Source organism: Cylas formicarius, unplaced genomic scaffold (genome assembly GCF_029955315.1).
Source record: "Cylas formicarius isolate icCylForm1 unplaced genomic scaffold, icCylForm1.1 PGA_scaffold_7__23_contigs__length_41026272, whole genome shotgun sequence".
Taxonomy (NCBI): Eukaryota; Metazoa; Arthropoda; class Insecta; order Coleoptera; family Brentidae; genus Cylas; species Cylas formicarius.
The window spans coordinates 25,275,521-25,298,981 of record NW_026844352.1 but is presented as its reverse complement, the minus strand read 5'-3'; the positions used below and the strand labels follow the sequence as shown (position 1 = coordinate 25,298,981).

Here is a 23,461-nt window from a genome sequence, read left to right as displayed (position 1 = left end):
ACGAAGTTTTCATGAAATTAAAGCTCTGGTGAGCAGTTTGAGGTTGGATATATTTGCAGTGCCTGAGTCTTGGCATACAGAGAGTGTATCTAGAGATAATCGTTTTATTCAAAAAAAAAAAACCTACCTTGGACAAAATAATGTTTGAAATGAAAAAAAATGAAAGAAATTGTACAAAACTTTCCGTTACGAAAAAACTCAAAAAAAAAATCACTTTAAATAGACAAGCCACAACGATATTTGAGAGCAGTTAGACAATTTCTAGGGGAAAACAGAATTATGATTTTAGGTAAATTATGCTTTCAGGGAAATTAAAGCTCTGGGGAGCAGTTTGAGGTTGGATATATTTGCAGTGCCTGAGTCTTGGCTTACAGAGAGAGTATCTAATAATAAAATTCAAATTCTGAATTTTATTTTAATAGGGTGTAGATCGCGAGTCTCGGGGAGGGGGTATAGGATCATACATTCGATCAAATATTAAGGTTACTCAGATGGATGTTGCAGAGGACGCACCTGAAAGCTTGGAATAACAATGGATTATTTTAAACATTGAATCAGTAAATACTGGACTAGGTATAATCTATCATCCTCCAAGACATAACGTGCTTAACGCATTACATCAATTGGAAGAATCGATTGCTAATATTGTGATGCTAGTTGATGAGTTTGTGGTGATGGGTGATATAAACATATATCTTTTAAAACATAGCAATGTTACTCATCAATTTGATAACCTTCTTGAAGCTTTTAATTTAATTAATTTAATTTACTGCTCTCTAAATGTAGAAATTTCTGCGTTCGAATCAAAAATTATTAGATATCAAATTTTAAACAATTTGATATTGATACTTTTAAAAGACGTCTAGTAAATCTACCTTGGTGGCAAGTTTTTGATTGTGTTAATATAAGCCAGAAGGCTGCTCTGCATCCTGACATGATCATAAAACTTTTTAGGTATTACGTAGCAACAACTAACAAACGGGTAACGACACCGCTTCCTCCTTGGTTTACCGACGCTATGCGAATAATGAAAGAATATCGCATTCATCTTCTCTCGAAATATAAGCGTAATAAAAACGTACATAAATGTGAGGCTTATACGGCAGTTAGAAATCTTTTCACCTCGGCTGTACAAGCTGAAAAAAATCTTATTATGACTACGTTAGTCGTACAAAAATCTTGAGATTTGGAAAACTATTGACCATCTGCGCATCTACAACGGATCAAAGAAGGATGTCAATATTCCTTTGTCCTTTGATTCCATTGCCAAATATCTTAGTACAAAATGTACATCGGCAGAATTTGAGTTCAAGCCGGTAAACGATGAGGGGAGGTTGTCTGTGTTATGGCGGGATTGAGATCCAATGCACACGGTACGGATGAAATTACACCAGAAATGCTAAAACTTTGTTGCCCAACTATACTGCCTATTCTTACTCAACTTTTTAATCTTTGTATTGAAAGCTGTATATTTCCTGCGCAGTGGAAGATAACAGAAGTTATCAAAAGTGAGCAAGCCTAACACCGTCGCAGATCTTCCTCCTATTAGTCAGTTGCGAGTGCTTACGAAAATAAGTGAAAAACTGATTTATAAGCAGATCTGTGTTTATAAGAACCTTTTTCCTAAACTGCAGTCAGGATTTCGCAAGAGGTACAGTACGGCTACGGTTTGGCTCAAAGTTTTGGATGATATTCTCTCAGCAGCAGATAAAGGCTTTGGTCTTATTAGATTATAGTAAAACTTTCGATATTCTCAACAATGCTATGCTCTGTGCCAAGTTAAAATACTACTGGTTTAAATTTAAGACGATTCAAGTGATTCGTAATTATCTGGATCACAGATATCAGCTAGTTTCGATTGACAACATTAGATTGAAAGTCTTAGAAGTTGACAGGGGGTCCCTCAAGGCTCATTATTAGGACCTCTTTTAGTCATTATTTATACTGCAGAAATGTCGAGTTGCTTTGGTGAGTTCAATGATCATGGGCATGCTGATGACACGCAAATACACATTTCTTTTTCCCGGTCTGATGCAGTGGAAGCGGAAGGAGACTAAATAAGTGGTTGGAATCGGTGTTTAAATACTCGAATGATCATGGCTTGAAATTAAATCCGAATGTCTGCATTAATATATTTTGGACGCGCTAACTATTGAGCCGCCCAAAACTTGCATATATTTATAAATGGGGTTAAAATTCCAGCTGTTGCCGAATGTAAAAACTTGGGTGTCATCTTTGATAATGAACTTAGATTTCGTACATAGGTTTCCAATATTCTCCAAAACGGTTATATTAATCCCCTCAACATCTATGAAAGTAAAGATATTCTAAACTTTAGATTTAAAAAAACTCTGTGAAGCACTGCTTTTGAGCCATCTAAATTACTGTAATTTTGTCTATGGAACCCACTTGAATGTTTTGACAGAATATAAATTACAAAAAGTACAGAATTCCTGTTTTCGATTTATTGACTTGTAGAAATCGTATTCATTTCCGTGGAATCCGCTTCAATTGTCAGTATGAATTACCTGAAATTAAGAAGTCCATAACTAAAAGTTGCTTCTCGGATACATTTGTCTCTCATTGTGCTTTTAAATTTCATTTAAAAAAATTCTCTTACGGGAATCTACCTATCTATCTATCTATCTCTTTATACTGAAATGTACTGAGGTACCATCCAGTTCTAGTAGAAAATGAAACTGGAACTCAACAGTTAATCTTAAAGGTAGACGTGGCCCAATCATAATTCGTAATCAAACGTTAACGGCAATATTGATATCAACATTATATTATCGATTGGTAATGAGGAGGTCTACGGTTAGTATACGCTTTAGTATAAAGATATGTTTCCGAAGAATTTCCTTTACACTCACGAACATGAAATGCATATCTGTCATTTCATCTATTATTGAACAATTGAATGATTGGATAATAAGTCAGTCGTAACTTGTATTCCAGCTAACTGAGCAGTGCCAAGTAAAGCAATAATAAGAAACGCTTTACGGAGCCCTCTAGATTTTTGATCACATTTCTTTTATCTCGTTATGCATTACTTTAGATTTTTATATTTTTATTTCTAAACGATAAAAACGATAAATATATTTTTATATTTATATTTTTTAGAATGTCAATGTATAAGTTTTCCTTTAACTTAATAAGTCTAATTGTGTGTCAAAGTGTTTTTATAATAGTAATACTTCCATAATATTTTATTGGTCTATATATTTTCGTTATGAACATTAAAAACAGAAACATTGTTTTTCCGCCATATCTCCCTTTTGACCCAAGATTTATATAACAAACTTTGCAAGGAATCACCCCCTAAAGTTTTTGGCGTTTGTTGGCAAATTCGTTGTACCGAAGAAGGACGATAAAAAAATATTCGTAAATTTTTATCAGTTTATAGAATCATATTTGGATTCACTCATTTCATCTACTTATCTCAATCGATTCCACTGTTACCAAATCAAAGATTTCCCATGACTGAGTAGTTCTAGTAGTTATAATTTAATTTGACGAAGTGAAAGTTCATTCCCTTCCTAAATGTTTCCGAACTTGACGAGTAAGCTTAATTTAGGATAATAAAGTTTAACGGCAAAAGCGCAACTGAATGAACATCTCTGGTACAAAATATAGAAGAGGGTTACGGACTGATATATTTTTGATGGTTTGTAAAAAGAAATATGTGTTAAAGGGTTTTTATAAATAAGGTTAGGCGAGTACAATTGAAACCTTAGTTTTACAAACATATTGTCACACAAAAAATAGATCAGCTTTCATGCAGGATATTGTTTCAGCATATCGGTATTACTACCGAGCTTTGGTGAAATTTGAATTTTTTTAAATACATTTTACTTAGCCCACATTGCTTTTTGGGTATTTATTATTGACATTGGCCGACATTTTTCTGACAAAATAAGAATTCTATAGAATTTTAAATTGAATAACCATTTCTCATTCTCTGTTAGGTCTGTACTCTGATACGATTATTTTCCTAATATTAATTTATTTATAAAGCAATTCCAATGCAAACTTTAATACCTCGTTATCAAAAAAGAAAAACTACAAAATAAGAGCAAGAAGAATAAATATTATTGTACATTTTATTTTTAGTTTGTGTATTCTCGAAGACAACGTTTTATCAAGAGTGGCAAATTTTGTGCGGGCACCTTCAACAAACAGGAAGTTCTCCAATATCTATGTAACGAATTTACATGAAAAAGCAGTGAGAAAGTTTCATTCCATAAAGTTGGGCATTCATAGCAACTCCTCCAGATACTGCGGTATTGTTCTGTAGAATGAATAAATCATTTAGAATTTGCAATGGGGATCCGTGTGGCCATTGAAATTATCGAAAACAATAAAAACAATAAGTCATTTCTATCATCGAAAATTACTTTTACCTGTTGAAAATAGTTCTTGAGAGTGTATAGATAGAATATATATATATATATATATATATATATATATATATATATATATATATATATATATATATATATATATATATATTTAATTGCAATCAACAGACTTCACAGCCCAATGTCAGATTACAAACACAAAAAAGAAAAAAAACACCAGCCCATGAGCAAATACATACTCATCGAAGTGAAATTTACAGATAATACTGAATACAATACTATATTCCGGGATATCATCCGTTCGCTTGTTGAACTCCGACTGGAATCCTGCAGACGTTTCGCCAAAATCTCACTTGACATTAGAGTTAAATTGAGGGAGCATTATATTATTTTCCAATTAAAAAAATTTATAATATGAAAGAAAAACAAATAAGAACAAATTTATTTATTTGAATTCGATGGGTTACTGTGTTAATTGTACTGTGAACCACTGTTCCATGTGCGTGCGTCGTTTTATATACATTCTATTTTGGATTGTGTCACACAAGGGTGAGTTGTTATAAATGAAGCATTTTTCCAATAAAAACTAGCGAGGAAAAAAAACAAAATTCTAGGTGCATGACCAACAATTTTAATAATTGGAAAATTATATAATCCCCACTATGACTCTGTCTAGGTAAGGTTTATACTATACTTTATAATTGATTTCTTTCTTAAATGTAATGTTTACATTATTTTTGTCTGAGGAAGGTCACTTTTGGACAGAAACGTCAAATAAAAAATGTAGTATTGTAATTTTGTCAGTTCCATAACTAAGAAACCTAACATATGCATATATATAAATACATTTTATAGTTTTTTGATTCGCAACCGGAACGCGAACCGAAGAAGATAGTCTGGCTTTATAAAAGCACTGGTTAGATCGGATTTTAAGTACCTCCGATAGTTTGTTTTTGATAATCTATTTTGTAGTTGATACAGCGGGTCACGGATCGTGGGATTCCTTTTAATAATCAATCAAGTGATTCGATTATTCGTTTATTTTAAGCACTGTATTATGTGCAATCTTTTAATATGTCCGAGAAATCTAACCCTATGTCGCCTCGCTCGCCATCAGAACCCGCCACTCCGGGTTTCTATTTCTATTTTTTTTTTTTATTATTTCGATTATTTTCTTACGATCCGGACTCAATGCCCGGTATTGGGCTAAAGGAGTTGGTGAGATGTAACATATTTAGGGTTGATTTTCTTATAGACTTAATAAAAATTATTAATTAATAAATATGTAAATTAATATAAATACTAAAAAATAAATAAAGGGTGATGAAAAACTAATATTTTGCATTTAAATGAAAAAGTTTTTTTTCATAGGGAACGTACAAATTTGATAAATACAAGCGAATCCAAACAACTTTTGATATTGTTTACAAATTCTGAGGTGGGGTGTCAAATCGTGTAATATCCATTCCACGTCAAGCCACGTTAAGCCAGTCTGTTATTATTACATAATATGTTAATTATAGTATTGATAATAATGTAATAATTAACATGTCATTTTATTTGGTGTTAATAGAGATAATCTTTATAATGACCCGTTATTTAGAGTACCTATTCAAGATCATGCATTCGTAGAGAAACTTGCGAGTGTGGGTGTGGATTTCCTAAATAAATTGCAAAACAAATTATTACACACTCGGAAATTCACAATCGGGAGCAACAATGCCCCAATTCACTATATTATTTATTATTTCCTTTATCTAAACGTTTTTGCCTTGCACTATCATTTAACTATTTCCCTTCTTTTCCTTCCTTTAGAACTAATCGCTTCAGATACGAGCGCCGGCCATCTGAAGAAACAGCAACATGCATTTTAACAGTTTTCTTCAGATTTCAAAAATGGATAGTTTAACCACATTTATTATTTGTTCAAGATTCACACCCACAAATATGTGCAATGCTACAATTCCAATTTCCAACTCTTTTTATTCCACCTTATATCAAAATCTAACTCAGTCAAAACTCTCGAAACATATCTACATATTGGAGTTCATAGCGACAGGAATGAGTTTACGCTCGACAGTTTCGTATCACATTATCATGTGAGAAGTAATTCAAAATCTCGGCGGTAAATCAACAGCCGGAATACAAATCGAGTACCGTGAGATTGAGGAAAATGTAAATAACGCTCGAATATTCTAATTTTCCGAATAGAAACCGATTCGGATTGAAACGCATCTTCCCACTATATGGAAATTGCTAAAATAAGCCGCCACCAACTACGGAATTTGACGATTTGAATTTAACATTTGATTCTTTAATACAGTTAGCTGTCTCTGATGACATTAAACAAACAACCTAAAGCAATTTGGGATAATTATATTACATATATTTTATGATTCGTACGTCCTGAGAAAGATGAAATAAAATAATAGTACATATTAATGATTTGTTTTTATAGAATAATATTTTATTGATAGCTTACGTAACTATTACAAAGTTCGCTTTCGCATTGAATTTTCCTGTAGTAATGATGCTAATGAAGTAGATCAATCCTTTCATCGTTATATTCTTTTCGCTAAATAATGCTGCTTTTCTTCCATTACTTTCGATTTGAAAGCTTTGTTGTCAATATAAAGGGTGATTCGATAAGGGTTTCCACATTAAAATAATAAAAAAAAACTCGGAAAGATGATGTCATTCAAATGACTCCCGCGACTCATGTGGCATGACGTATTCGTTTATTGAAATTTCCTATCACTTTTTGACACAATTCAGGTTCTATGCTGGCTATTTCGCGCCTAATCTCCTGTTTCAGCTCTGGAATAGTGTTTGGTTTATTTCTATACACTCTGCTTTTAGATACCCCACAAATAAAATCTAGGGGAGTAAGATCACATGATATCGCCGTTATGTGAGATAATCCGACCTGGAAACTGGAAACTGGAAACGCAGCAATTGCATCGTTTCTCTGGATGTGTGACAAGTGGCACCATCCTGTTGGAACCACAAATCTTCAATGTCCATACCTTCCAACTGCTCCCAGGAAAAATCAGATATCATGTTTCGATAGCGAACACCATTAACCGTAACAGCGTTCTCCGTATTATCCTCGAAAAAAACAGGGCCAATTATTCCTCCGCACCAAAATGTGCACCAAACAGTCACTTTTTGAGGATACATTGCTTTTTAAACAATGTCTCTTGGATTTTTTAATCCCCAAATACGAGCATTGTGTTTGTTTACAAAGCCACCAACATGAAAATGTGCCTCATCACTAAAGATGATTTTGGTTGAAAAATGAACCCCTTGTTCTCGTATCCATTCTGCAAACACGCGGCGCTGTTGATGATCTCAACTACTGAGTTATTTGGACTTTATATGGGTGTAGATGCAAGTCTTTTGTTAAAATTTGAAGTGTGCTTGAATACGTAAGGCCCACTTGCTGCGATTGATGACGAATCGATGTGTTTGAGCCTGAAATGCATTTTTTCTTGATCGACCATTTTCATAAAAGGCTTGCACAATTTTTACACTTAGCTCAGCCATATATTGCTCCATGACTAATTTTGTTTATGTTTTGAGGTTAGAAATTTCATATGATAATAAACAAATATAGTGGCGTTTCAAAAATATTTCAGATTGTAATGTGGAAACTCTTATTTAATCACCCGTTACAAGGTATCAAAGTTGAATTTTAAAAATGCATATTCATTTACTTTGGTTTATTTTGAGAAATATTTTTAAAATAGGTGCATATCAACCCTGTTATCTAAACACAGCTTTCGTATGATTTATTTTTTTGCAAAAATTCTAAATTTGTAATAAAAAAAAGAGTTGAATTTAATTTTTTGTAACGTAGTTGATGTTTGCACCAAATTTATTGTCTGTTGTAAAATTTTAATTTCAGGTTTCTTTAACAAAATGTATTAAAAAGGTATGAAATGATTCTTACTGTACAATCACAACCCTAAAATAACGTATGACACAAGCAGGTACAACAAAGAGTTTTATAAATTTTAAATATCACTATAGTGTCAATCATCTATAGCACACAAAACTTTTCAGAAATATTACATTACATATTACATATTGGTATGCTGCAATCCTTATAGGAACGAAGTACTGAGTTATAAATTAGGGCAGAGGTATGAGAACAACAACTTAAAAAAACTCTTTTGGGTTCTATGATATTGATATGGCATCACTGCCATCTGCTAAGTATGAGCCCAAAAGTTTCTTTAACATGATGACTTCATAGTTTCTTTACATACCGAACACAAGCATTCTTTTTATATTCTTTCTTTAATAAAACAAGGCTAAATATACAATATCAAAATATGTAACTGCTTATCAGTACCAACCTTTCGCAAAGCAAATTTGTAACATTAGTAGGAAAAATATTTTTAAATATAGGCATATATGCATGTGAATGAAAAGAAAGATTTTTGTTCATGTACTCGTATAGGGTGGGCCGTTTATCTTGGGTCACTACTTTATCTCAGAAGCTATAGGGGATGCAGCCAAAAGTAAAATACAAAAGTTAATTGGGATATTAAAAATCTTTAATTTATTTTAATGTTGTATACGCAGGGTGTTTCATTTTTTGTGGCCGAGTATCAACTTTCTCATTTTAAATGGAATACCTGGTATATTGCATCATTTTTGAATTCTATACAAAATTCTTGACCTGTTTTGTGTATAATATCCTCTACCTAAGTCTAACCGTTTTAGAATGTTTTAATTTTTTTTAAAATGACTTTTACTTAAAATAACTGGCAGTTTCTTCATTCGGAAGCGTTTATTGAGTAAGTTTTTTTTGTAGACAATGGACTCGAATAACGGATTTCATAAGAAATTTCAAAATATATTAATACAGGGTACAAGAAAAATAAGATTGAAAAAACTGCCAAAAAACTTTTTTTTAATGGAAACTGCATATTTAGCCATATTTAGCATTAAAAAGTAAGGCAATTTTGCAATTGTTGTATATGGCAAATATTTTTACTTTTTGAAATATTTCCTTTTAAACACAAATGATATGTCAAACTCTTGACTGGAACCTTCGGCACTGTACTAACACACAATAACGCGTTTTACCACAAACCGAAACTCAATTTAACGTACTCGACGCGCGTTTCGCCAACCAAGTTGGCATCTTCAGGAGAAGATTAAAACTCAGTTTTAATCTTCTCCTGAAGATGCCAACTTGGTTGGCGAAACGCGCGTCGAGTACGTAAAATTGAGTTTCGGTTTGTGGTAAAACAAATAATATGCTTTTGTCATATAGGTTTGTTCAAATGTATCCCATAGAAAAAATCTAGGGAAATTAAGTCGGGGCTCCTTGGAGGCCAAGCTTAACTATCCTTTTCCCCAATCCATTCTCTATACTGTGTATTTATAGGGGCTAATTTCTTGACTTCTAACATATCTTTTCCTCTATGTTAAACATGATACGCAAGCAAATGAAAAAATTAAATTTATAAACAATAAATAAATAAATAACGTGTCAAAAATATTTTAATTATGACAGAAATCAACAACAAAATCCAAGGAGGCAGCGTTCTAGCCGTCACTAACTGAACTTATATGGCAAACGCATATTATTTGTGATAGACAAATGTTTAACATATACAACATTATACAAAATTGCATTGAGTGCTAAATATGACAAGATTATAAAAATAGGCAGTTTCCATTTAAAAAAAATATTTTTTTTGACCGTTTTTTCAATCTTATTTTTCTCGTACCCTGTATTAATATATTTCCAAATTTCTTATGAAGTGCGTTATTCGAGTCCTTTGTCTACAAAAAAACTTACTCAAGTGAAACAATAAACGCTTCCGAATGAAGACACTGCCAGATATTTTATGTAAACGTCATTTTTAGCATAAAAAATTAAAAATGTTTAAAACCGTTAGACTTAGGTATAGGATATTATACACAAAACATGTATAGAATTCAAAAATGAAGTAATATACTAAGTGTTCCACCCTGTATATAAAGGTTAGTAATATCTCAATTAAATTGTGTGTTTAACTTTTGGCTACATCCCCTATAGTTTCGGAGATATTGGGGTATCCCAGAATAAACGGCCCACCCCATACAACACAAATATATATCTTTCGCAAGGAATTAAGTAATTTGTCAAAAATATGTTATTCACTCCAGTCAGTTGTGCAGTTACGTCACGTATAGTGACTTAATCAAAAATGATCCGTACATCTTCACGCGACTTTTGACATAGTTTTTAAAACTGACAAACAAAATTCCAGTGCCAATTTACAACATCCAGTAATGAATTAATTAAAGATGTCATGTTATGACATAACTGCACCATTACTATGACCGGAATTTATAAAGTAAGTTCTAATATTTCAGCTAAAATAATATAGGTTAACGGATTACTTTTTTGGAACACCCTGTTTAACTCAGAAATATACGTTACAAATTGGTAATTTTGTACTTTGTCTCTTATTACCGTCAGAGTCGCATAGAATGCTTATAGTATTTCAATACTGCAAAAAAAAAATTGAAAGAAAATTAAAATCGAAGAAATAGAATGACATCTCGGAGAAATCTTGGACTCTTGTACTTTGTCAATAGAAACCAACACCGATATTTTATTCAAGTATTTGCATTCAGTGGCTCTCTGAAACAAATTATACACGTCGTTTTCCGACCCCTGTCCTATTGAGAACAGGCCACCGATCAGGAAAGTGGGTCAACCATTGGATCGTTCATGTGAAGTTTACTTCAGATAAATGTAAGCATGAACAAAATTGTACCCTTTTTTTCAGAGACTGGACGTATTTTAGTTTGATTATTTCTTAAAAATATTGTTGTGTTGACTTCGATTCGAAAATATTTCATATTAAAATAAGCAGATCAAGTGAAGGAAGTGAAGTGAACAGACCAACTAAAATAAGAAGCTAAAATGCATGTCGTTGAATTGTTTGGCGGAATATGATTATTCTTTCAGGGATTTGGTCGGCAATGGCGAAATAAAGCTGCAAGACTCTTATCGAACCGACTGTGGTGGTATCAAACTAAGAAAAAAGACATAATATGCATTATATTACAAATTTGAAGAGGAATTGTATGGGATATAGCAAGTTTACATCATCTTTTATTCTTCCAAGTTCGATATTTTGTAAGGGATCAACTCTGCGCCCATCTTGTCTGTAGTGTAGCGCTTCTTATTAACCAGAGAATAGAAAATTGGTCCTCTTAAAACGTTTCATTAAAACATCAAACAACACGAAAATGTGAAAAATTGTAGTCTTGTTCCAGAAAAGTCCGTTACAGTAGCCGCGTAAGCCGCCGGGGTCTCCCGTGACAAATTTTCGACATTCACTTGTGGACCGTACGGACATTCCAGACAAATGCCATCATTTACTACGTCGGCGGCGTTTTAAACTTTAAATTGTTTTAAAATCGAGGTAGAGGAAAATACTCGTTCAGTACCTATTACATGTACGGTGTCCCAGAATGTGTGTTACACTGGGGAACTGACCAAATTTATTTTGTTTATTGTCTCTCATTACTCCACTAATTATCTATTAGATCATCTAAATCTAAGTTATTTTAAACCAATTTTGGTAACATTCGCATTTTGTAAAAGAAAAATACAGTGTTATTGATCCCTAATACGATCATTTTTGCATTATGTACTGCTAAGGAAGTGTAATTGAATATTTTTTTCTGATTGGAGTGCTGACTGCTACTTTCTCGAAACCCTATTGTTATTCAATTTCAATTATTTCAAAATGTTTTATTTCAAAAAGTAATCATTTATAATATGTGCCTGAATTTGTGCACTTTAAAATATTCAACAGCTTTTTAGAATATTTTTAGTGTAAAGAAACTATTCTTAAATATTAAGAAAAAATATATGCTTATCTTTTATAATTAATTCTTTCTACGGCGGAGTTTTCATCATCAAAGGGCGTCAAAATGTAAGGCTACACATTTTTCATAAAATCAGTGTCTTGTTTAGATTGGTTTTCACAGACTTCAGAAATCACAGAAAATGGCCGAATAACGGGTCGTTTAATTTCGTTTGTCGTGGGATATTGGTTTAAATTGTGCTATGGAGTCAATTCTGTATTAGTTCCTGTATGTCTACATTAAAATTCTGACTATTAAGTCATTGAGTAAATATTAATTTAAACATGATCTAAAATAACTGAATTACTACTTCTGTAGTACTTACTACAACTGAACCACTTAGATATGGTTGTTAGTCTTGAAAAATTCGGAGATTAAGAGAAATATTTCGCAAATCTAACCTAGATCTTCTGCCCACTTTTACTAAGGTTTTCCTAATACTCATTTGGTTGGGCGAATTACTGATGTGTTTACTAATTTATTTACTCTGTAAATTATCTGACTAAATGTGTGCTATATAATTCTGTATAACCGAAATAATTCAAGATTGTGATGAAAAGTATTTTTTTCTTGCATAATTCTTACAAACCTTCAGTTACCGTATTACTGTATTGTTATACGAACCGCCTATTGAAAAATTATTGCCGAGAATGACCAAAGTCAATAAACGGCTTTATTTACCAATTTGCAGCAATAGTTCGGCCATTAATAAAGTACTGTAAATTGCCGGTAAGGGAACTAAAGGGACGTTTAAATTATTCCAACTATACAAATACTAATTAAGACGCAAGTTCTGCGGAATTCAGCTGAGCAGAAGTTAAATAACACGTAGCGGTAAGTTCATTAATAAACGGTGTTAACTTTCAACCACGCTGAAGTGAAATGAATGTCGACCATCGGCTTAATGGGCGCGGCAAAACTTGAGGAATTTAGGGGAGAGTCTGTGATAACATTGTCGTACCACTTCACGTTTGTCCAAATGATTAATTTAAATAATCTCTTTGAAAATGAAGTCACGGTATTTATGAATGTGTAGAATGCAGAGAAATGTCCTTATTAATGTTTGCGTGTTTCGCGAATCACTTTGGCATATTCATATAACTAATAACTAATACAACCAATAAGGTGTTTGTATAATATTTAGTTTTATTTTGTAAACATTTAAAGGTTCATAGATAAATTCATAAATTCATTAGCTTCAGCTTTGTTTTCAAATTATACGGGGTCGAGAAATTTGTTCTGCCTTAATAATTTTGGAGCCTCATGCAAAAATAGTTAAAAATGCAATTTTTAAAATTGATCAAGCTGATTCTAGTAAGTATATCTATTAACTATTCTTCATTTGGAACTTATTTTATGTTTTATAATATTTAATGGCAAAAACGTATTTTAGAAAAATGATTTTGTTGGGTGCTGTCATTTGAATTTTCTACTAACATTTATCAATTGTCTTCTAAACATTTACATGTGCAAAACATTTTTTTAGTAAACATTTCTGAAACTAATTGTTCCACTCATGCGTAAGACGACAAACTTCCAAGAAATTTTGCGTTTACACGCCCTTACATGAAATTCGTATCTGCCATTTCTGCACTAGATTATATTAGATACAAAATTTTTCATTAAATTAAAGAATTGTAAATAGTATTAAGAAAGTGTGATTTTTAAAAGGAATACTTCCGTAATAATTTATTGATTCTCTCGTTTTCGTTTTTAAGATAAAAAATAAACGACTAATTTTTCCGCCATATTGTATGGTTTTTGATCTAACGTTTATTTTTTTTTTATTCTTTCATTAATCAACAAGAAAATTACAATAAATAACAAAAAAATTGTGCACTTACATTCAAGTGAATTTTTAACTGTTCCACAAATTTAATTTATTTATATTTCTTAGTTTTTCTGGAAGCTTTTTATAAGTAAATGCTGTTTGGAATACTGGATTGGAAAGTCCTTCATTAGTTTTAATATTATCAATGTAGATATGAGATCTGGTGTCTTTATTAAATATAAGCTTCATTTTGTATTTTATTTATCACCTTATACATAAATTTACATTTACAATGAAATGTTCAATTCTCTATACAAATTTTCTGTATGCGTGCGACGGTCATTATTAAATTTTTAAAAATTTATTTTGTAGAGTTTGTATTTTATTAAAATAAGTTGCGCCACATACACTACATATTGGATTTAGGTATCTCATATGTGATACAAAATAAGAATTGTAAATATTCATTTCACTAACGTAACTCAGATAATTTTGGCTTTTATATATGGCACTGACCATAGGAAAGTACGCTTTATTTTAAACAAGAAATCTGCGGGTGAATTCTTGCTTCTTTTTCACATCAATATAGTTCTGCTTTTTGGCAAGATCATTCAAGATTATATAATATTATCGCATACCGATAACTAGAAAAAAGGAGTATATTTTCGACTGTTATGAGTAATCTTGAGATCTGTATACCTATCGATCCCTGTACACTTCAATTAATTAAAGCATTTACCCGGCTTAATCTGTGGCTGACAAAAAAAGTCAGTCGACTATTATTATTTTATCTAGGTAACAGAGATAATAATAACTCCTTCCTCGATTTTGTTTTAAACTTTTGCGATACTTCAACATATTATTAGGTGCCTAGATGACGTAAAATTCAAATTAACATCATACTTAAAAAAGCCAAAATGGGTAAATCCTTATATGATTTGATAGATCAATAAATACGGTGATTCAATAAGGTGTTTTTCAATAAGAGAATTTGTCAAAATTTTTAAGTTGTTATTTCATGGAATAATTTATAATATCGCGGACGGCGTTAAGTATCTCAATTTGTATTCCTCAAAAATATCATGTGCCTTCCGTTACAACCATATCGCAACACGAAACGCCATAAATAAATATACTCTAAATTTCAACATCCATAATAAATTTTACCCTCCATAAGTGTGCAAGCCCGTCGCAAAATGCTGTTATGTTACGTTTTCGTCCACATAAATATAGGTTTGTACCATAATATGCTCGGAATTATTTGCGATTATTTCTATAAAAATACGAAATGTTTTAAATTCATAGTGCTACAAGTAATGTTACTATACTCTGTTTCTTAATTCGAGGGAGTTATAAATCATTATTGAACTGTAATGCTTAGTCTTTTAAGCCGTATTCCACTCAGTATTGTACCTGGAATTATAGTTATTTTCCGGCAGTTGTTGGCAAAGTTCATTCTTGAAAATGGCTTGTGTCTGACTGGGAAGCCGATTAGTAAAGTTGCACTTTCTAAAATTGAGAAAATTATTATCTCTCAGAGTGGTAAAAATAGTTGAAATTTTTTCGAATATCACCGCAGGTGGCCGGTCAGCAATATACCGACGATAAACGCGGCCCCATCAAGTCAAAGAGAAGTATAGAAAGAAATGAAACTGTAATAACTGAGGATCAAACCCACATATTTTACTTAGAGTAATGTCTAAAATGAAAAAGAATGATGAGACTTCATCCTAGCCATGGATAAGAAATAATTGGTGAACACTTTGAAGAAAATGAATTTTTGTTATGAAGAAACCCAAAACAAATAATCACTTTTAGTAGAGAAAGAATAATCGAAGGTTGAAACCCTCTTGAAAGAGGAAATAAAGACAACGGATTGTAAAAAATAGAGTGAGTGTGTCGAACATGTGATTGAATTAGAAGAAAGAATGTGGGGAGCTGATAACATCCTAGAAAACACTATACAGCCCCTTATTATTTCTCTGGACTAAAAAGACTATAGCTCATTTGACTACTCGAAACTTGATGACTAAAATTTTCCGAAGATTTTTTAAAATAATAATGTTAATTACAATTTGTCTACTTTCATATTATTCTTACTTCTAAGTGTTGATCTATATTTGAAATCAATTACCACAACCAATATTATGGTTAATCAATTTTACTCCAACCAAGTATTGGTTTTAAGCTATAAAGAAAACCTCTGGAGAATTATAATAGTAATAATTAAAATTGTGGGAGATAAGAATTAAGTAATTTACTAAAAAGTTCACGAAGAAACATTATAAATGTATCAGAACAGGTTAGTAATGTCACGTTTTATTGGGACACTGCAATAGAGTGAAATTGAACTACTAGACTTGGAGTTAACCAGAAAACAATGAGATAACTTATTGATCTAAGCCCGATATATTTATTCTGAGAGTTTACTAAATTTTCCTCAAAAAGTTTTATATGAAATAGTTATTAGCTTTTCGATATGTTATCAAACAGATACAGGAGACACTTTTAAATGCAACATTTAAAAAAAAAAACATGTATTTCAAGGGCGACATTATTGGAAAAACCGCATCTTTCAATTCATAAGGTATCTCGCGAGAGTATTGAAAAATGGATGCCTTCTACACCGGGATACCAAGTTTCGAAAACTGTGGAGAACACTCAAAAATAGGCCTAACTATTGGTATAAATTTATTCATATATTTATTTGAAAAACAAGTCTCTATTACACAACTACTTAAAATTCTATTTTTATGGGCTGTTTTTTGGTGTCCAGTTTATGAAAATGCCTAATCAGCATGAGCATGCGCTCATGTAAGTGGAGGGGCTCAGTTGGTCTGCGGCAGCACAGCTTACCAGTAATATTATATTGACAACAAAACTGATGAGCCGCATATTTTATTTTCTCACAGTCTACACGATCCGATCGAATGGGAGTTGGTAGCGTGGTCAATACTCTACGTCATTAAATGCATATTAGTTCAAAACCGCGTGTCGGCGTCGCTCAAATGCCATGAATTAACGAGGTTATTTGCTATTCCCGGTGGAGTTTCAATCTACCCGTGCAATTTCGCATCTGTAAATTAATTGCCCATTTTTTAGAATGTAATGGGAAATTAGAAACGCATTGCGTTATTACCTTACCGAAGTTTTAATTTTAGTATACAAGGTGTATGACATAAAATCCTCTCCCTACAAATAGTACTTTCCAATTTGAACCATCCTTCCAAAATGTCATTTTTTTAAACGGCATTTAGACAATTTTTCTACTCCCTCATGAAGCTCGCAGAAAGTATCACTTTAGAAGGATTTTACGCAATATCCGTAAACGCAATAGGTTGCCTTACACACCGAGTGGGTATGGGGTATGGGACGTGCGAACAGAAGTAACAGGATTGCTTTCGAAAAATGGTCGGTGGGCGGGGTAAGTTCGTTCCAAGTAGCGCGAATCCGCTTTTTATTTTAAAAAGAAGGCGCTTCGCTTATTATTGTCCTAGAGGGACGCATTGTTTTTCTATCGTGGTACTGCGGACCACTATGGAACTTTCGCAAAATCGATATCATTTTATTGTGAATACACCCTGTATAAAGTATTTTTCACATCTCTTCGAAATTCAAAGTTACGCCGAACTTCAATAAATATTAAAATTTGTACTGGTAATTTTTTACGCACAAACGACGTACCCTATAGAGTATATAGCCCTGGATCCCCTTAGTTAACTGGTATACGAATTTTTCCAATAGAGTAAATAGTTTTCAAGAAAGTACTTGTTTATTGATTATTTCGATTTACGGTTAATAATTTACTCTCTATATATAACTGAAATAATGCGTGAAATAAAAGTTATAGCGCCGGGTCTCCCACATATTAGGGTTGCAAAAAATTCAAAAATTAAAAAAATACTTCGCGTTATCTTATGGATCCCAGTTTAAAGAGTCTAAATGCGGGTCCAGACTTTCATTTCTCTCCCAAGTCTGAAGTCAGTAGCTGCACATTTGGGGCACTTATTATGTTTTTTAATATTGCACGAAATATTGCGAACATCCTATACAATACTGAAAAACCTTAAATACAAAAGTTTTAGCTGTTTATATAGCCTATATCATTATGTAAAAGAAACTGACATCTAAAAAACAGATTTTAAATTATTGCCAATTTTCAATAATAGAGTGACAGACTTTTCAGTTTTTTTGAATTTACGACGGACCCTGTATATTTTTGAAAAATTGCCAGGAATAAAAGTTTTTGGAGCCGTATCCTCTGCGTCTTCTGGTTTAAGAATTTTTTCGGTATTGTAAACAGTTTTTGAAAAATGGTCTCTTTTGTAGACCCTTGCACACGCGATTTTGAAGTTTTTTAAAATACTTTCCAAGCCCCCAGCCCCCCATTTTCAATAGGTTCCGTTACAGGGCAAAACTGCATATGTGTACCAAATATGAAGTCGATTACTTCAAATTTCGGACACTTATCGTGTTTCAATGTTCAACAGAGGAAAATCGCGAAAAAAAGATGGATGCCAGCGTCGGATCGAAGCCATTTCTTACAAGCTTATGTATCTCGTGGAGGGTTAAAAAGGACGGTTCGAAAGTTATTTAGGAAGAACCAAAAGACGAGAACGGAGAACGAACGTAAAACCGTGCGCGTTTACATTTAGAGAAATCGTTTGAGGTGAACATGTGTTTGTCAAGCAATAATTCTTGAAAATTGTGATGATTTCAACTTCTTCATATGTCATATGTTGGGTGTTTTGTGGTAAAAGCAAAATAAAGGCATTATAATCTGTGAAAAAATCATTGTATCGATTTCCTACAGATAATCAACTTCAATAAATCTAGATTCAGGGATGTAAGAGAAATATTGGTGTTTGTTCTCATTTTAGAGAACAATATTTTCATGTGGAGGAGGCCTCACGTGACATTTCACTAAAATTGTCCAATCAAAAAAGGACCCAAATCTTATTGAACATTTTTAAGAAAAGATACCCTTGTATTTAAATGGAACCAGCAAGACGTTTTTTGTGACAAAATTTGTTTATAAGCACTAAGTATTTAAACAATAACCTATAAAAAGAAATCTGCAAGAAAAATTGTTTAAATTTTCATTTAAAAATGTGTTATATTAAATTGATATTTTTACTTGTATTTTTTCATTATCTTGTGAATAAAATAGAATATATATGTAGGATGGGCGTTTTGGTTAGGAAAATTTGGTACCTACTACAAACTGGTGTTTTGAATCTGAATGTACTTACTGCTTATTTCTGCAATGAAGAACAAACTGAATACCATATTTTTAGAGTTCAAATACCTCTTACGTTCAAAATAATTTATACAATCAAATTTTTGTAGCTATCTCATCGAAAGCATTGACACGAACCACTATTATGTTAAACTGTATAGCCTATACCGATAATACGGAAACTTAAGAAGCAAAAAATTTTGAGAAAGTCCATTCAACATGTTCATGCGCGAGATTTAAGACCGCGATTTTAACCATTGACCTTGCGATATTCAACAACCAACATGACCGCTGACAGATCGTCACTAAGTTTGGATGCGGCATTTCTACAGCCATATCCTCTCAAAATAAAAGCGAGTATGTGAAAATCGCTGTTTAGAAAGAAAATGGCACAAAGTGCGGGTTAGTGAGTCAAATGTAGAGGCTTTCGTGGAAAATTTTTACCACAGTAGGGCTATTTTATTAACTAATATGTTAAACGTTGGTTGTTGATAAATCGAACTTGCTTTGAGGGAGGTGGAGCTAAAATTGGGATATGAACATAGTCTCGGATTACTTATTCCCATTTGTTCCCTCAGATGCGGTGAAGATTATTTGGTTGTTTAGAGATTTTCATTGATTTTCGGATTTTTCTTTGATAGTGATTCGGATTTTGAGAGAGTATTACGACTCTGTTAACGAGAGAGTTAATTAATGTATTGTAACATCACCGTAGAGGCGTGAGACTATCTCAACCCGAATCACTGGACCGAGAATTAAAACACCTAACATCTGCTCTTTTCTCAAATAAATTCCATATTAAGTTCCATTAAGCGTTCTATTGTAAAATCACTTCACCACAACCTCCCAAAGGAAATGAGTCATTCAGAACATTACTGCCCGCATATAAAAAGTTTTTACTAAATATAATGTTTAAACCAGATTTACCAACTGTCCAAAAATAACTCAACATCTTCGAAGACAGAGATAAAATTGCGATTGAGACACCAGTATTCGCAGCATATTCGTCAGAAGAGGCTGGAAAGACAGGACGAAAAATATCAACTTGCCTAAAAGAACATAAACAGTACGTCAAATAAACTCATGAGCAGTTACCGAACATAATTATGAAACCAGACGTCAAATATTATTCGATGAAACCGAAATTGCAAAACAGTGTTCTACCAAAGAAGAATGCGAGAATCCATAGAAATCTCTCACCAATATGGCATTCAGTCATCCAAGACAATGTTCATGTTACTCTTCTAGTTCCGTATATTCAGTTAAGCTCTGAAGAATCCAACAGAATTATTGGCGAAACGTCAGTAAGTTCGACTCGACAACAACCCACTCAGGAGAAATCCAGACGATTTGTAAATATTATGACAGTATTAACTTGGGAAGTTTCTTCGAAAAAAAAAAGTATAATCAATTATCAAGAACTGAAATTTGAGGTGGACAAATTAACATCTGCCTTTAATCAGGAGGAAACGAAAAGAATTGCAAACAATTTGTCTATTACTGGACTCATTGCTAAAGAAGAATACCAGGAACAAGCAATTGAAAAAAACCTAGCCCTGTGCTCTTTTTTGGACACGCCTATTTCCTCAAGTGAAATGTCAAACTTTAAACAAGTTCCTACTAAAAACGGTAAAAAGGCGATCGTCTCCTAATAATGTGAACACAAGCAGCAAATTCTTAAATCCCGCTCTAGGAAGGGAAAATTAACCCTTAAAAACACAATTATTATAACAACTGGCAAACATAATTAAGGCTGCATATAAATGTTCTTTTGCAGCCCAGGTTTTTAATTAAAATAGAGTATTGAACGTACTACTTTGTGAACAAGAATAGGACATGCATAAAAGAAGTTAAAAATTATAAGTCATTTTTACACATTTATTATTTTTCGATTTATGCCACTGCATCATTCAACAAGCGACATTTATAGTACTATAATTTCTAATATTGAAATATGTAGCTATTAAATATGAAAAATGCTTATTTTTTTTTTAATATTTGCCTTATGGTCGGATTATATTTTTGCTCCCTACAGGAAAGAATTTTTAATTTCCACATTTTTGGGATTCTTGATAAATTACATGATATTTGCTCTTATGTAAGAGAACCATTTTTAAGAATAAACTGGATTTGACAGTGCAATTCAATTTTTTACATGCTTCTCAAAAAAATATTATAGACTGGATGTGACAGCACCGGATTTTATTTTTTTGTGGTTTTCTATTTTTAATTTTTCAAAATTTGCAAAATTGTGCCTGGATATCTATTAGAAATGCTTAGCAAAGATGAATTTGTAATATTGCAGATTTACTAAAATAGCAAACGCGAAATGACCTTTGGTGAATGGCTTGATGGTTTAATATTAATTGAGATATACCGCAACACTGTCGAAAACCGGACATCCTGTACAACTTAATTGTGTCCGTCAACTGAATAATTTGGCGGACAATAAATCCTTTTGAGCAATTCGGATTTGCTGACAACCTCTCGAAAACGTTTGGTGCGGTCATTCTGTTCTGATAGACATAAATCCGTTGTCCATTTTGCTTCCAGCAATCAGTACGAACTGGCCAATGCGCCAAACCGTGATCATCTTCCGATGCACCTTTCCTAGTAACTAGTAAGCATCATTGTATTCATAATATACCATTTTCACATTTCAAAATATAGTTGAAAATCTTTGCTTGGATAATAGAAACAAATGAACTCGAGATTCTAAAATCGACAAAACTATATAGAAACTTAAACCGTCAAATAATAGAATACTTTATAATAAGTTTGATTTTTGCCTATGCGTTTGATTTGTGCGATGTGAAAAGAAAAAATTTATCAAAGTGTTTCTTTCTATGTATTTTCTACGGCCCTGAGTTATAAACTTAATACTAATTGAAATATTTATGGACATCATTGCATTGAGAACTCTCCTTTTTTATTTATCCATATCATAGTTCCTAACGAAGATGAATAGTATTTTTCACATTTTACCAGATACATTATAGTATTCTTACGATTAGAGTAAATTGGCGTTCACACGTGGTCCACATAAACCAACTTAAAAGCTTTTGGTAAAAATTCTATAATAGTTTGCGCACTTAAAATTTATCATTGTAACTGATTGGTTACTGTTATTTTTTTGTATTTTGTGTTTATTTTCTTCCGATATAAAAAATTCACTGTCAGCCTGGAATTTTATAAAATCAATATTACCTAAAATCTAGAACATAGGCAACCTAATATTCAATTTCGGTTGTAAAAATGTTAAACTTACCTGCAATGAACAAAATAAAACCGGACATGATTCCACCATCGTGATCTGTGCGTGTAGTTTTCATGGTTTTCGCTTCTGAAAAACAAATAAATGTTCTCGAGATTATAAATTTTAAATGTAATACATATTACCCTTTGTTAATAATTAAACTACAATGGATAACATTTGCAACCTATGAATTTGCTGAGCAACTGCTCCAAATTTAAATTGGGTTAACTTTTTCATTTTAAATTCATAATTAGTAAAAGTTGACACTAAAATGCGGCGATTTATAAAAAATATAAATTTCCGGTCCTGCTTTCTGGAACTGGATTTTATAAAATACTCACTGGCTCAAATCAAAGTTGACTATTTGCAACTCTGTTCGATGTAAATCAAAACCATGTTGTGTAACTTTGCTGTTAAATTAGTTTATTAGTTTATTTATTGTTACAACTTAGCTTTACTACCAAGCAGCAATAACAATGATAATCAAAATTTGATAAAATAAATTTGACAATTAAAAGTTTTAAACTCTTTATTGTTAATTCAAGTAGACAATACTATTTATAAATCCCTGGCTTGCTCAGAGCTTTACTGCTCTTCTACGCTCATCTGCTTATATATTGTTTGAGGGGGTCGGAGCTCTATTTCTAGCCAAACAATTTTAACCGCGACTCAGATCTTTACTTTGTTGATACCCCTCTTTTAGTTAGCTCTGCCCCCTCCAACAGTATATAAACAGGTACAGCACAGTATGCAAGCCAGTTTTAGCTAAGCTCTGAAGAAGCGAAAAGGATGATTAGCGAAACGTTAGCAAGTTCGATTTAGCAACAACCGACATAGGGGTGGAAGTTTCTTTGAAAAATCAAATAGATAATGTTGCATCAACCACAAAAGCCCTGCAACCTCAGAGTTTCGTAGCAACATTATATCAGGAATAAAGTACATTTTAG

General features: G+C 32.4%; 1 protein-coding gene across 3 annotated transcripts in view; it reads right to left on the bottom strand.

Annotated features, from left to right (window-relative positions):
• Positions 1 to 23,461, bottom strand: part of LOC132704370 (hemicentin-1-like) — a 119,246-nt gene that overhangs the window by 67,684 nt on the left and 28,101 nt on the right. For all 3 annotated transcript variants that reach the window (XM_060674333.1, XM_060674332.1, XM_060674334.1), the window contains exon 2: positions 22,527 to 22,601. In XM_060674333.1, the coding sequence (XP_060530316.1) occupies positions 22,527 to 22,590 (64 nt within the window). In that variant the 5' untranslated portion in view covers positions 22,591 to 22,601. The remainder of the gene's footprint in view (positions 1 to 22,526; positions 22,602 to 23,461) is intronic.